Genomic DNA, 15,921 nt, shown 5'->3' with positions numbered 1-15,921 from the left:
AATGCAGAATTAAAATGTTAATTCAGTTCTCACATAACTTGCATGAATTTAAAAGTATCCTGTAAATCACTTCTACGTGCTCTAAGAAGCATGTGACTAACTTATGAAATACAAATTCACAGGTTTCCGCAGACATCCAATTCAAAATATTTTTACATAGTTATAAAAATACTGTGAAACAATGGTTTATATTTAAATAGCTGTTCTAAAACTGTGTTTTTAACTTGCCACACAAGGAATTATGTAAGTGCATACTACGAATTCTTATTCCTTTAACTACCAAACGTTAGGTAACTTAGGTTTCAGTTTGGTGCCTAGTGCGTCTGGTGATTTACAGGGACGTTCACAGTCGTTTGTTAAAATTGTAACTCGAGCAGAAAATAATTTGTTTGCAGCAGGGGAAAAGCCACACAACGCAGGAATAAGCAGCCAATTAAATTTAAAGCTATCTTCTAATGTGCAATAATATGAAGGGGGGGGAAAAAAAGAGCTGTGAGGTACCCATCAGAGAGGCGAGTTCAGGCTGCCGCAGCGGCCGCGGCTCGGAGCGGGGAGGAGGTTTCAGAGCCCCAGACACAGGCACACATCTCACATCACTCCCCAGAGGTGGCAGTGCCACCGTGCACGGCGAGGAGGGCGCTGGGTAGGTCACCAGCCAGCGCTGCCAGCAGCTCGCTCACCAGCAGCAGCCTGGCACTTGAAGTCCCAGCATGGGGTTTTTCTCCCCGTCCAGAGCACGGATATTTGCTAGGAAAGCCTCTCGCTCCACACGGCCAAACAAACGGAGGTTTCCAGGCAGCTCCCCTGGGTGTCTCTTGAACGAGTTGCAGCCCAAGCATGTCCATCAGCCCCACTTTGGTGGTGGGAGCAGGAGGGGACCCAAGCAGGTGGCAGGTCACAGTGGGCACACGGGCGCCTGCCCGCCGCGGTGCGTTGACGGTGAGCACTGTGCAGGCTGGAAAACTTCTGCTTTGTCCAGCCAGGCCAGCAAAGAGTTTTCTAGAAATATCTGTAAATGAATAGCTGCCATCAATCATTGTCATTCCTTTATTTCATGTCTCCTGATGAGGTTGACTAGTGTCATTGTTTGTTACTGTCCAAACCACATCTTCATTCTTGTAATGTCAAGCAGATATGACAAGCACACATTTTCCAGATGAGTAAGATACAAAGTCACCTTTTAATTTACAGTTGTTTGGGTTTTTTTGTTTGTTGGGTTTTTTTGGTTTTTTAATAAGCAAACGTGTCGTAAAATTTACTGGATGTTCGATTGCCTTTGGTACTAAAGCAAAGTCACTCGTTAATGAAAAGAAATAAATCCAGAGTAAGAAATTCTTAAAATAAAATGGCTACCTAAAGCCTTTTATAACAAGAATTCTTTTATGGAGCTTGTCCCCCACTATTAACTTCACTCTCAGAGCAAAATCTGCCAAAATTATTGCTGGAGCAAAAGAAATGCAGAGGGCAGGGCAATATATTTTTTAAAACAGAATGAGAGATTTGACTGCTTTGTCTCTTCCTTTTTAAATAACAGCTGGATAAAGAGAAATACAGCCCTCAGAGGACCTTATGGTGGGATGGTCCTTTGGTTTTCTTTATAGTTGTTGAAATAATTTTGTTCCTGACACTGGCAGATTTTAAGACACGGATTTCAAACACTTGTAGGGAGTGTGACACGGGGCTAGTTAGGGGTGTTAGTGTAGAATGCAAACTGGGTAAAAATGAACAAAACTAAAACCTGGCAGTATTAAAAAAAAACTATAATGTAGGTGATCAAGTGTAATATAAAAGGCTAGAGTGCAGTTTTCCAGAAGAAAGGCTCATGGAGTCTCTGCTGCCCATGTCCCTCCTCTGGCAGCCTCCCACCCGAGACCACCATGGAGCACCTTTCAGCTGCAGTTGTGTGCAGCTTGTCTAAATATGTGAGATAACTTTTGTGGGCCTGCAGCAGCATTTTGGCTGGGGCCCCAAACAAAGAAGCACCAGTGAGCTTGGCACGGCACCTTGGGAAGGGATTGTAAATTACTGGAGCATCATATAACTTTCTTTCTTTGGTTTCTTCTTTCTTTTTAACTAGAATAACAGAGCAGGGTCAAAAAAACAACCGTATTTGACCAAAACAATTAATTTAAAGTACTTGCAATTAGCTGTACAGTTTGGGTGCGAATATCAGTCATTCACATTTTGTACTTAGTTTAAAATCTCATGCAAACTGTATAAGCCATTTTGAAAGAAGGTAGATTATAGATAAAACTTATTTCCTGTGCAGATGTTGGCATTATTTTAAATCGCAGATCAACTGTCTGCAGCAGAGTAATATAATGTATTTAAATCTCTCCTTTTCTTTTTGTATTGCCTATGAAGTTTAATGCTTTTGGTATAATTTGATTCCTAAGTTTCATTTTTAAAAGTGAGTCCATTCGAAAAATGAAAATGTAAAAATAAATTGCAGGTTGCATGAGGTGTTTATTTTCTAATTAAGAGAAAGTGAGTTTAGTGTAGGATTATCCTTTTTAATCAACTCCTAGTTAAAAATGTTAAGAATCTGGCCCAGAGCAGGTATTCCATTTAAGAGAAATACATGTGTGTATTACCATCCTCCAAAGACATCTCCAGTTCATACCACACCAGCTTTATCTCCTGGGTGGGCAACATGCACCCACCCAGCCCTGCAGCTTTGCCTGTGCAGAATGGTTTGACTGTGCCAGAACTGCAGGACTGGGCTGCTTCGGGGAGAGCTGAGGCTGCTCATCCTCTTTCACCTGGCAGAAAACTCCAGTTGTTCTGAGGTGGGGAGATTTGGAGCAATGGGCTTTTGAGCAGGCACCCAATGGGATGCTCAGTAAGGTGTGGCTTCAAAGTGATGAATGAAAGTAAAATTGCCCCTAATTATGGACATTTGTGAAGGCCATTGAATCACTGTGTCTGTTCTCATGTTTGGCAGGGAGTTGTCTGTGCCCCTGCCTTAAGCAGGGAGATCTTTAAAAGCCCAGGACAGACCCTCATCTTCATGGAAGCCAGCAGAGCTTTAGTTGATTCACACCAACCAAAGGTCCATTCTGTGGTCACCTTGCTAAGAAAACATAAAGTAAGGAATAGCGTTTTAGCCTGGAGTAAAAATTAATCATTTCAAACATGCTTTCTAGCACATATGCTCAAAAAAGTTCACCAGCTAAAGGGCTAGAGGACTCTTCAAATTTCCAGCTGATTTACTCAGCTCTCAGAGCCTCGTTGGCTGAGCAGGAGGATTGACAGTGTATCAGGGCTCCTAATTGAAAAATAATAAAATCTCTGAGCAAAGCTGGCAAATGAAGGCCTCCAGCCAATTTGTCAGCTTGCAGTCAACTCCGAGGAGCCGGGCAGAGCAGAAAGCCATTAAAAATAGTCTGATAATATCTGTTAAAACATTTTGCGGACACTAGGGATGGAATTGAAAACAGCACAGACAAACTCCTTGGGAGTAACCGCAGTCAAATCGATCTTGGCCCAGAGGGACAGAGACGATGGGGCAGAAAGCTGTCAAAACAGACAGGAGCCTGCCCGTGCCGTGAGCCCCAGCGCCGGGTGGGCTTCACATCCCACGCCCAGGGATGCTGGCGAGGTGCTGTGCTCATCGGGGAGGTTGTCCCCGTCCCCTGGGCCAGCCCTCCTGCTGCCGCGGCGCCCGGCACCATCGGTGGCGGCTTCCGTCCCCGTGCTGAGTGCACGGAGCCAGCCAAAGGTGGAGGGGGGATTTGGGGCTGGGGAGGGGGCAGCAGGACCCGGCACATGGAACAAAGCAGAGAAGCAAACCCTCGAAAAATTAACCAGCTGTAGGAAAAAAAAATTAGTGTTTAATCAGCAGGGTTTTAATAAGGAAAATTGCCAGCTACTGCTGAATTAAGTATTGCTAGCAGCTAATTGAAATGTTACATGTTTTAATTTGTCTGATTTCTTTCCAGTGGGTGATGTTATTTATATAGTTTGTATATAGCTAACGACAGACTATACAGAAAATGTAAAGATTGCTTCCAACAATCAGTAATATCTGAGAGCACAGGCATGAACAAGGTATTTAGGAAGACATGCCATCCTCCCCAGCTTAATGTTAAATAGTAAAACGTATATAAAAGAACAGTGTCTCATTATCATTTAAAGCTGTTTTTAAAAAATTTATTTTTTTTTAACTAAGGATTTTGGTTTGTGTTTTTTTTTTCTTTTTCTGGTAAAGAGGGATTTTGTTTTAAAACAAATACAGTTACCATATAGAACTCTTGCGGAAAACTGCATTTTTGAGTCCTTTCAGCCACATTGTTTCAAGGCCACCCAGTTCCCCTAGGAGGCTATAAACAGGGGAAGGATTTAAATCCTGTTTTCTTTGTCGAGGATTTGGCAAGAACCCATATAGTAGGAAGCTGAGCAGGGACAAAACCAAGTGAAAGATGTCCTTTAATTCCCCGGCCACTGGTAGAACAAAGCCTGCTCCCAGCGGGGTCCCGGCTGGCCGCACCCAGGCCGGCTCGGCGGCTTCATTTCAACTGCCGAATTGGGTGTATTTTTAGTTAACCATGTTGAGATTAATTAATTAGCCCCTAAGAGTCAGTGCCCGTAAACGTCACCCAAAGCAGAGAAGTGTGAATATGTTGAGGCTGTTAATTCACCAAAAAATGGCAGCTCGTAATCCAGGCAGAGGAAATTTCAGTTCCTCCGTCGGGATGACTGGCAGCTCTGCCACACTATCGGGTTACTGCCTCAGTGACAACAAACTACATCTCAATTTAACTTCTTAGCGATGCCTAAAAGAGCATCTTCTGATTTCAGTGAGGTAGCATTTAAAGTTGCCGTTAGGAAAGAAATTGACGTGGGGAGATAAATGTTGGCATTTGGATAATAAGTAACATAACTGGTCTGAATACCTAGAAAACCTAGTAAATGGAGAGAAAAATGCTACAGCTCTAACTTCATTAGAATGGCAGAATCTATTATAATTAACCACAACTATCTAAATAGGAGCTAATTTACCTACTTGAGCCAAAATTCTGTTAACTCACAGCGTATTGTAAGCTATGGAGTAAGCTATTGGGTTTGTGTTCTGGTTTTAAGTACAGAATAAATACACTACAATGAGCAGATGACAAGATGTTAATTCTAAAATCTTTTGCCTAAATGCAATAAGATAGTCCATAACTGATGCAAGTTGACAATGGGAGGTGAGAAGTGTACTGTGTAGCCTGCAAAGAGAAAAGTTAATGGCAATGTAGGGAAGAGGAGCTACTTAGCTGTCATGCTTCATACTGTATATTTTTTTCTGTTGTATTTGTCAACTAAAATGTCTTATATCTCTCTAAATGGTGTCTTTCTCTATATGTATAAATGAACAGATGCAGATAGAGCTCAAAAGCATGGCATGGATGAATTTATCTCTTCCAATCCCTGTAACTTTGACCACGCTTCACTCTTTGAGATGGTTCAGCGCCTCACTTTGGACCACAGACTTAATGATTCCTATTCTTGTCTGGCAAGTATATTCTTTGGTCTCTAGTGATATAAACATCAAGCAGCAAAGTCAAAGCTAGCGCGAGCGGGGGCTAATCCCCCTGTTGCTGGAAGATTGACTTCTGTTTACACCAGGTTTGAATTTGGCCCAGAGGTGGTTTTTTTTGAGAGGCTACCTGCAGTGAACTGACTGCTGATCTTCTCCAGTTGCACTGTCTTTATCATTTCTGTTTGCAATGCTTAAAATGTTTCTTCCTGCAAAGATAAGCTCCAGTGTGGGGATGTGAAGTAGAGAGCAGTGTTTTGCAGCCTCCCACACTGCCTTCCAGAGGCTTCTGGATGGAAGAACAGGGGAAAGATGATGATCTGGTACCACCTCCCATGTCAGTGGAGTCCCACCAGCAAAAATTACAGCCCAGCTTTGTGTCTCTTTATGAGCAGGGGTCCCGAGCAGGTAACAGGTGGGACTAGGTGGATAACTGCAGTGGTGCTGCAGTCTGTCCATGCCCATGTAGGCACATGCCCGTCCTGATGATTCTCACAAGCACAGGTTGCAGCTCTCAGCCCACTGCTGTTTAACATGGTCTATGAGAGAGTAGCACTGAGATGTTCCAGGACAGCTTGTAGCCTTTGGCTGGGGTGCAGAGCTCAGGGGCTATTAGGTACTGTGAGAGTTTAAATGGCAAACGACTTTTAGCAATGCAACTTGAACAATAAATTTTTAACAGTTTCAGTGAGGAGGATGGAGAGGCTCTTAGTTTTTGAGAAAACAACACAATGTAGCGCCTTTCTAGAGGGGCCTGAAATGGAGGCACTGTCCTAAACATGACGTGGGAGAGATCCTGAGCAGCCACCCTCCCAGTCTTGCACAGGAACCTCCACACTGGGGTGTCATCATGGACTTCTTCAGCAGCAGGGCCACCCCGTGCCGATAGCCTTCATCTTTTGCCAGTTGTGCAGTCCCTGGAGCTGGGGCTTTTCAGTGGCTTGCTGTTAAAACAGCAACCTGGGAACACAACTGAGCAGTTGGCAATGAGGCTGTTGGTCTCAAATCCTGACCTCCATGTCTCCCTGCATTGTGGTGCTCCTCTCACCTGCTCTGCTTCTTGCACCACATGCAAGGGCTGAGCTCAGAAAGACTGAGATCCACTAAGTACCATTAGCAGTAGTGAGTTGTCACCTTCCCGATGAGAAGCAGGGCTAGGAGGAACAGTTGTGGACATCCCCTGAGGTAAGGATGGGGTGGGGGAAGGCTGCAGCGTGCACTTTACTCACAGATAGCCACGTGGTACAAGCAGGCTTGGTGGGAGCATTGTCAGACCTGCAGCAGGTTTCTCACCAGTTCCATCAAGGTCTTTGCTCCGGCAGGCAGTGAATTTGGCATGCAGCTTCTGCTCCCCACGCATGGCTGATACTAGGAAGACCATCCCCATCCATGCATGTCTGACAGGTTGGCTTGCAGCTGGTTTGTCTCTGTGCAGTCTCAGGCCTGGTGAGAGAGCTGTGGACGTTGAATTAAGTTCATGGAGAGATGCAAGGCTATCACTGGAAATGATTAACAATGTTTTTCTTCAAGAAACCCACCAGCCACTTTTCTGCTTGTTACTGAGATGTTTAGGCCCTTGCTAGAAGCTACTGGAGTGGTGGAGCTCCCCTCAGCACCAAGACTTGTGCCTCATCGGAGCAGACCATCACCAATTAACCATCTTCTTTCAAATCACCCGTTGCAGAGTGTTATAAAGAAGAGAATAATGGGCTGTCTTCCCCTATTCTTGGATTTCACGTGCTTCTTTTCTTCTTTTAATATGGTTTTGTCCTGATGATGGCATAAATAAACAGACTGCCCTCGAAATCTGAGTTCAAGTGCAAAGAGTTCCCACTGCTCTGGATATGTCTGTGGGACATTGGTGGTACCACTGCTCTGGCTTGCCTGGAGGAGCTGCGAGCCCGTGGTAAGCCTGCTCTGTCCATGCTGTGTGCTGCTGGGCAGTTGTTGTTCTCCCTACAGGACATTCCTGTGCAAGGTCACGCAGGGCTTCGCCTCGTCACACCTCTTCTGCGCTTCTAACGTGGACGTGCAGGTGCCACAGAAGGCCTACCAGACTGGGCAGCTCACCCTGACACGGGGTAGCTCGGCATCACCTCTCCATGGAACCAGCTTAAACAAGGCGACTGTGAGCCCTCTTGCTGGCTGAGCCAGGCACCCCTGTGACAGCAAACAGGCTGGTGAAGCTGGGCTGTGGCAGGAGGGATGTTTGCTGGCAGAGAAAGAAAGAGAAGAGCATTGTCTGCAGAGCTTGCTGAGGACTCTTGCCCATCATCCACGAACTGCTAGCACAGTCGCGTTCACAGCTCTTCCTGGACTTTTGGGAAGAGTGTGCAGCAATTCCACCTTTGTGTGGACCACACACTCATGGGGGTCTTCATTCGTTTCACTTGGACATGTGCTTTTTTTGAGGCATCCCTTCAGCTCTTCCCAAGATTTCCCAGCCCACTGCCAGCATTTGGTTCGTGCAGCCAGGTCCCAGCTGGAGCTGTGTTTCCCGTGATGTGTCAGCGCTCGTGGGATTCACGGAACACAGCATGGCATGTTCCAAGGAAGGGTGGTCTTCTGCAGTGCCCAGCCTAGCCGAGACAACGTGAGGGAGTGAGGTTAAAAGGTCTAGAAAGCAGGCCACCAAAAGGAAATTCTTTTGATTTTCCTGTGGTAAATGAAAAAACTCAGCTACTGAAAAGTGAAAATTTTTCCTCAAAAATACTGATTTTCACAAAAGCTACATTTGCCATTAGAAAGATTGCCAGTGTTTCAACAACCCTGGCTAAGCCTTGCTTGCTCTGGCTCCAGAGCTCCCATTGCACTCCCTGCTGGTGCCTGGGACACGTGTCCCCTCCTCGGTGCAGCTCGGCTTGTTGGACACCATCAGTCAAGCTCCCCGTACTCTGCGGCCTTCCTCCATTGTCCCCTCCAGGTTTCCCCATGCTGTTGAAGACCATATGGGAGACCACACTGAGCTACACCTAGCTGCACTGGGGAGAGACACCCTGTGTGTCATCACTATCAGTTGTGTTTGCCAGACTGGCTGGTTGTTAGCTGGTTGTGCCAGGCAAATCTTTATCAAGAGCCAGGATCTGCCTGAAGATGTGGAGGATTTGTCTGAATACCACTTTTCATCAAACCTTAGATTTTTTCTGGGGCTGTGGGGAGCAGCATTTGCTGTTCCTTTGGAGCCCCGTTCAGCAGCAGATTTTTTATTTCCTACCTCTGCCATGCAAAAGAAGACCACCTGGTCCTCCTGGGCTCTGGATCCCTCCACTCGTAGTCTGCTTGCCTGTGCTCTCATGAGGTATGAGGCTCATCACGGAACCTCTGAGCTTCTGCTCGTGCTTCCCCTCGTTGAGCCGTGGCAGCAATCTTGACCGTTTGCCCCGATCCCTCATGTCCACGTGAGGACCAGCACTTCTCAGGCCCCAGTGCAGGGGAGCAATGTGGAGTGCTCTGGACTGCTAGGTTCAGCCTCTTGCTTCTTTTGCCCCAGACTCTGGGCTTGATACTTGACTCCAGTGAAATTAGTGCCAGCCTTCCCACTGATGTCAGCAGGGCCAAGATTTCACCCCATGGGTAGGACTGAGTCCTTTGTACTAGGTGGATATAACAATTTCAACTGCGTTTCTGCCCCAGTAACCAATGCACACGTCTTCCTACTGCAGAGCAATCAGGGCATTTCTGTATTTTTACTATGCCAAATCGCCAAAGACTTACGTGAAGAGAGGCAAGGTGAAGAGACAGTCCAAGGATGTAGCAAATGGGCAACATAAAGAAATCCAGAATCAAGCATAGTGCTACCAACCAAAAAGCAAACAAAAATACTGTTAAAAGCAGTGAAGGCAGATTTACCCCTCCCAAAAAATAGCCTTCCAGAGTGCCGTCCCATCTGCATTGTTCTGTGCCTTCGTTTTGAAACGTGCACTTCTAGTGATCCCAGCACTGTAGCTACTCCCTGTATCTATCATTTTCCCCTCATTATTTTAATTCTTTTCTCAATCTGTTTTGGAGTTGGCCCAATAAGGATGAGCAAATCCTTCTCTATGTCTTTGAGCTCTTAATTGATATTTCTTCAACTCTTTTCAAAGCAGCTATTTTGGCATCTAGAAAAGATTTGGTGTCATCTGAGTGGTAGAAAATATATTTTAATCTTTCACAGCAGTGTTGTTTCTAAGATGTAGCATTTGGGGTAACAGATGGGGTGGCAAAGAAGTTGCCTATAGGGGCAGTGCTCTGCCTCAACTACTCTCCCGCCCGCTGCAGGAACTTTTCAATTAAACGATGAAAGATTTTGCAGCTTGATGCATTCCAGAGCTGCGTCTTAGCAATTGTTTAGCACCCAAATTTCCATGTAAATATTGACGGTTTTGCAGCGTTTTGAAAAGCACTCTACAAGAATATTCTGGTTCTCGGGAGCGCCTTTCCCGAAGGCAGAGGCGCACTCTGCTCTGGCTGTCCCAGGCCGCTCGCCGCGGCCGGCCCCTCGCAGGGAAGGGCTCCTCTTGGCACCACGAGCTGTGGGTCACCAGGCCCTCGGGTCTGACAGACAGACATAGCCTGAGGTCTTGGGATGTGCAAAGAAACCCTGCTCGTGAGCGGAGCTTCCCTGTGCTTGGATGCGGAGGAGGCGGGCGATGGCAGTGTCCCTGTCAGGTGCCTGGGAGCCGCGTGCCTCTGTCCGCGGGACGTTCCCACTGCCCGATGCAAGAGGAGTTGTTACTCAGTGTAATCCTCCATCCTCTCCTCCAGATCAGTCTTCTTGCTCCTGGCCAAATGTACAATCCCATGCCCAAAATGAGATTACGGTGTCACAATGATGAAATAACCAAACCTTTGTTATCTCTTAAAGGTGTAAGACCTTTTTTTATTTAATTTTTTTCTTTTTGCTTTTTTTTGCTAGGCACTGCCATGAACTGGCCTAACTTTTCAGCATTTTAAATGACATTTCCCTTTAATGGTAGCATAATATGTTTTTGTTAATGGTTGCACTGAGCGTATGCGGTGTTTGGGTGATGATGCACAGACTGTATTGTTTAAGAGTGACCTCTCTCCTTTTTCCTTAATGTAGCCGTAGGTTTGTATTTCTTTTATTAGAACAGTTCACCACTACACCTCCAAATCTGATAGCCTTTGTATTTAATAACTTATATTTAAAATCAAGTCTCTTTATTTCTAAACAGGGCTGGTTTAGTCCTGGCCAGGTCTTTGTGCTAGATGAGTATTGTGCACGTAATGGAGTGAGAGGCTGTCACAGACATCTCTGCTACCTCAGAGATTTGCTAGAGCGCGCAGAAAACGGAGCTATGATTGACCCCACCTTACTTCACTACAGCTTTGCCTTTTGTGCATCACATGTTCATGGCAACAGGTAAGGAATTCTTCTTGGCTAGCAGTTCCCTGCCAGCAAGGGATGACTTTGTCAAATATAGGTTTCCGTGGATAATGCACAACAGTCCCCAATTTGTTTTCACAGTGGATGTTTGGCAGCAGCGCTTCTAGTGGCATAGTCTGTTTGTTTGTTTGTTTCGTTGCTTGTTTAATGTAAGCAATAAAAATGCACGTAGAGGATCCAGAAAAAGAGAGGGTTTAACTTTCTTACCCAGGCACCTGCTCAATGCAGTTCTGGACAAGACAGAGTTGAAGTACGTGTGGCTGTCACAGGTTGAATAAATAGAAGTCAGCAATATACTGCGCTGGTTTAATTGCTGCTCAAGAGGATCTGACAAGTTACGGCAGTGAAATTTTCAGCAGTATCAAACCTCAGTGTTCAGAAGGGCTTTAAGCCCTCGGGCACCCAAGTCTCATTTGAAGTCTGTGTGATGTCAATTTGGAGACCTCTCAGACATAACTGAAAATTTTATCTTGCTGCTGTTGCAAAGCAGTTTCCATCTCAGAAGTAACCCAGTCCTTCCTCTCAAATGTGGCAAACCTTTGATGGGAAGAACTGGAGCTGTGCTTTTTCCTTTTCTGTTTATTTTGTTGACAGCAGTAGCATCTATTGCAGCTTCTTTCTGTGCTTTTTTCTGTTAAGTTACATTATCTATGTTGAGATATTGCTCTCCTGCATATGCTGCTGAAGAAGATAATGTTATAAAATAATTATGTGTTTTCATAAGCCCTCTGGTAAATACCATTCTGAATTATGGCACACATTGCCCAGGTTTCACATTGCAAGGCTGCCGCTTGCTTTTGCAGTTACTTTCATACATCTTGTCATGGAAACTGAGTTTTTGCTTCCTTAGTTTCTTTTTAGTTCTGACTTACTTTTGCTTGTTCGTTCCTTCTTTACCAATTGTTATTTGAGTTCACTTATTTCTTTTCAGTTTAACTTCCATTTGTTTTATTTTGAGTTTTTTCATGCTTTCTTCTTGTTTCTTTCACTTTTTCTGCTGGCCTTGCCCCCCACGTTTCAATCACTCCCCAAAGCCAACTCATGGCAGAGTTACTTGGTGGGTCACAGCCAAGTGCAGAAGGCGAAGGGGGCAAAGTGTCTCATGCCCCTGCCGCTGAAACGGAGACAAAAAAGGATTCCAAAAAGGAGTCCAAAAAAAGGAAAGATTCCAAACCCCAGCCGAATCCAGAGCCAAAAAGGTAAGTGGAAGCGCACAGTGCACAGAAGTGTGTTGTAGAGGGCACCGGGCTCCTCGGTCACTGAGCACCCTGGGCAGTTTGTGTCCCCGTGGCACAGGCAGACCCACTGCGGCACCCGCATTCGGGTCTGGCACTCTCCTGGGAGTTGGATGGTGTTTGAACGCTCAAGGCCCATAAGGGCGTCAGGGCCTTGAGTTTTTTAGGCAGGTTTTTCAGAGATGGCTCACATGGCATGTAGGGGATGGGACCAGGTTGTTGGAATTGGCTGCCCCCATCACCCCTCTTGATCAAGGTTATACCAGAAGGAAGCTGCTGTGGTGACAAGACCTGGTTCAAAGCCCTTTTGGCCCATAACAGAGAGGAGGTTGGATACCAGTCATGGCTACCCCATGTACCACTTCACAAGGTCCAGCATAGTCAGGGCTGGAGCCTCCTCTCATCAGGGTTGATGGCAGAAGGTATCTGACAGTACTGGCCAAGTTGACACCCTGCCATTGCCTCCCCATAGGGGTGGAGAGTTTTGGGCTTAGGAAAGTGTCTGGCTTTAAAACCCACGTGGTGTGTAAACCCCAGTCCTGTGCCTGTTCAGCTGCCTAGGGCTGTGTGTGGTGGTTCCACTGTGCTGAGAGACTGCTGGGCCCTGACAATGGGGCAGCTCGGCCACGGATGATCTATCCAAGTCACGCATTTAACAAGCTCCAAGAGAGGAACAAGATGTTTTGCTATGACTTATCTGTCTTTAGCTGATGGTTGACTTCACATCACAAGGCTGAAGGTTCATGTTCCTATTTGGTCGCTGCTGTCTCTCTGTTGCATGGGGATTGTGGGAGACTCTGTGCTGGAGCTGCAGGGCTGCAGCTTTGCACCTTCTGACCAAGGGCAGGCTCTGTGTAGCGTCCAGGAGTTTGGTACGGAGACCACAGGGTGTGCTTTCTGGCTTCTGCTCTCCTCAGGGAGTCTGAGAGAAAACACAACTCCAAATCTTTTGTGACTACTATCAGAAGTCTAAATCTCTGAGCAGAAGAGTCACGATTTCTTTTCAGAAAGCTATTCAGGCCACATGCATCGTGCATTTGTGAGCTGGCTGGCAGAGAGTGAGGAAAAGCCAATATTTACTCATGCAGTCCGTACTGGCAGTTGCGACGTGTGTGAGGCTGGGTTTGCTTTACCTTCGTCCCTTCCTCCCACCTACTGAGTCCATACATTGCTCATTTCCTTAGGGCTGGTCTTGCTCTCCTCAGGAAACCTATAGCTCATGGTGGAGCCAAAAACTTTCCTTGTAAAATTTGCCGAGGCAGGCGCACACCTGCCTCGGGACCCAGCACAGCATCCGATGGAGGGTCGTGGAGCAGCCGTGTGTTGCGTGGTTATTGGTATCCATGGTGGTCTGGGAAGCATTCAGATTGCAAGACCTTTTTAATATTTAACAAATGTTTCTTTTTCTGTCAAAACTGGGGAAATATTGATTTTCTTTACAAAAGGAAGTTCCTTCACTTGTAGACAGTAAAAAAACACAAACGGGTGGTTTAGCTTTCCCCAGAACGAGGTTGGCTGTCAGTCAGAATATGCCACCCAGTAATGAAGGTCGAGCAGGGAGCTGATTTCATGTGGCTATCAGTCTCCCGTGTTTGCAGCAGACAGTGATGGAGCTGAGGTGGGCTGTCTGTTTGTATCGTGTTTGCGTAAGGTCAGGCAGCGAGACAACAGTCGCTCGCAGTCAGCGGGGAAGTGCAGGCGGGCTGTGGTGCGGCTGCTGAGGACAGCCCGAAGGTCGGGGCTGACAGGATGACAGGCGTCAGCGCGGGTACGACGCCTCCTCGGGCTCCCTGCCCCAGCCGGGACAGGGGCAGGACTGCTGCTGGTGGAAATGCACCTCCAGCTTGGAGCTGACCCTGTGGCCGCAGCAGGTGGAATGGTCAAAACGGGATTTGGGGGACATTTTAGAGCCCTTTTGCTTTACATGTCAGGGTTTGGTCTCCTCCTGTCCTTTGGGCTCAAGTAGCTTATTCAGGCCTCCAAAAGCCTGACTTAATCTCTCCAAACACTGTAAATCACTTCTATTTGCATGACAGTCTCCTTAATTTTTCTGCTGAATTCATCCTTTTCCAGGTAAAAATAAAGTTAAATGTAAATTCCTTGTCCTAAGTTTCACCTCCTGCAGATACTTGAATATGTAACATACAGGCTGTCAGGAGGACAGCTGAACATCCGCATGTTTTTCTGCTACCCTGGTACTGGCTTCTCAATAAAACTGAGGAACTCGAGGCTTTTGGACGGGGCTTTGTCCACCAGGTATCCCTAGATGCCTTTTGTAAAGTCTTCCCATTCTGAAAGCTGTTGTGATTTCTGACATATTTACCTACATGACAGCTAAGAAAGGCGTAGCATTATTCAGGCATCCAACAAGACACTGTGTGTTTTACTGATGTCTGTTTGTGTTTGGTACCACCAACACGGTATTGAGGCAGCTGCTTTTCTTTATTGATAATCATCAAAAAAGTAGTGAAGGCAAGAAGCAGGAATCGTTTTTAAGAGGACATGATTCAGGACATGGTTTAGTGGTCATGGAAGTATTGGGTTGACAATTGGACTTGATGATCTTAGAGGTCTTTTTCAACCTTAATGATTCTACAACTCATGATTTTGGGTAAAATAATGGAAGCTTTTATATGATCACCAAGGTCTTTCCCTGCCCTCTGTTTCCATGCTTGTCATTGTCCTCCTGTTGGAGGGCTATGACAGGACTGCCAGTGTCATTTGACATGCAGAGAAGTGATGTCAGAGGAGCCTCGCTGCTTCCCTGTCCGTGCGTGGGAGAGGTGTTGCAGAGCACAAAGTTAAGCTCAGCTTTCCAAGGCCCAAAGTTAGTGCCTAAACCTTGAGTGGGGTTCCTGCCCCTTCAAAGGATGGGCTTTCCTCAGTGGCCTTGGTTTTGTATGTGCCTTGTTTGGATTTAGACATCTAATAACTTTATTCTTAAGCTTTAAAAGAAACAAACAAAAAATACTTTCTATGTTTCTTAATCCCAGACATAAAAATAAGACTAAAATATTGATTATGTGTGTGTTAAGTATTAGCAGTCATAGAGCTTATCAAAATCCCATCCGGTCTAATAGCAACAGAAGAGCATCTTTCTCTGGAAGAGGTTGGATGACTATATACCCAGGGTCCAAGCAGTAACAAGTCCCTCTGTTAGTGGATTTGGTGTATTAGCGACCTGCCCTTTCCTCTGTAAGCTGTATTTTACAGCATCAAACTAGTTTTCACAAAGTAGGTCTTCCATTAGCTAACTTTAGCATTAGCTTTCATATTAGTTTTTTACAACTGTAAACCAGCAGAATTGATCTTGTTGTCATAGACCTCGAGGAATTAAAAAGCATAATGTAATGGTCATCTTTTCTGTTGTGTTCTAATACTACCTGGCTGTTTCACATCAAGGCAAGATTTCCATGCAGCCAGTTAAAAACACAAACGGGGATGGTTTGAGTCCCTTAAAAGATGTAGTAAACATGTGAACGCTGTATCTTCGTATGCTTCTCCTCTATGTTTATCTTCCACGTCTCACTCGGGTGCGTGGCCCTGGCTGCAAGGATTAAAATCTGGCAGGAGGCCACGCCGTAGCCCGTGGTTCGGTGTGGGCTCCGTGTGGCGAGCAGCCTGCCAGCAGGCCAGCGTGCGGTGCGCCCGGCTGACGTGACACCTCGCAAAGGGGGTAGGACGGCTCGGGAACCGTCAGGTTCAGGCGCGGGGAGCGCGGGAGGAGCGATGAGCCGTGAGGGGAGCCCGGGCCCAGGCGGGGGCTGGCAGGGCGG

The 15,921-nt window shown here is 46.2% G+C and overlaps 1 protein-coding gene across 1 annotated transcript in view; it reads left to right on the top strand.

Moving 5' to 3' along the window:
* LOC103777937 (calcium-dependent secretion activator 1) overlaps positions 1-10,886 on the top strand; it is a gene marked incomplete at both ends in the record, with an annotated part of 87,720 nt that extends 76,834 nt beyond the window's left edge. Inside the window, 2 exons of the mRNA XM_008945502.1 lie at positions 5,361-5,497; positions 10,699-10,886. Coding sequence (XP_008943750.1) covers positions 5,361-5,497; positions 10,699-10,886 — 325 coding nt within the window. The remainder of the gene's footprint in view (positions 1-5,360; positions 5,498-10,698) is intronic.
* Between the last annotated feature and the right edge of the window lie 5,035 nt (positions 10,887-15,921).

This window comes from Merops nubicus, unplaced genomic scaffold (genome assembly GCF_000691845.1).
Source record: "Merops nubicus isolate BGI_N331 unplaced genomic scaffold, ASM69184v1 scaffold4738, whole genome shotgun sequence".
Classification (NCBI taxonomy): domain Eukaryota; kingdom Metazoa; phylum Chordata; class Aves; order Coraciiformes; family Meropidae; genus Merops; species Merops nubicus.
This window is presented reverse-complemented; position numbering and strand designations above follow the sequence as displayed.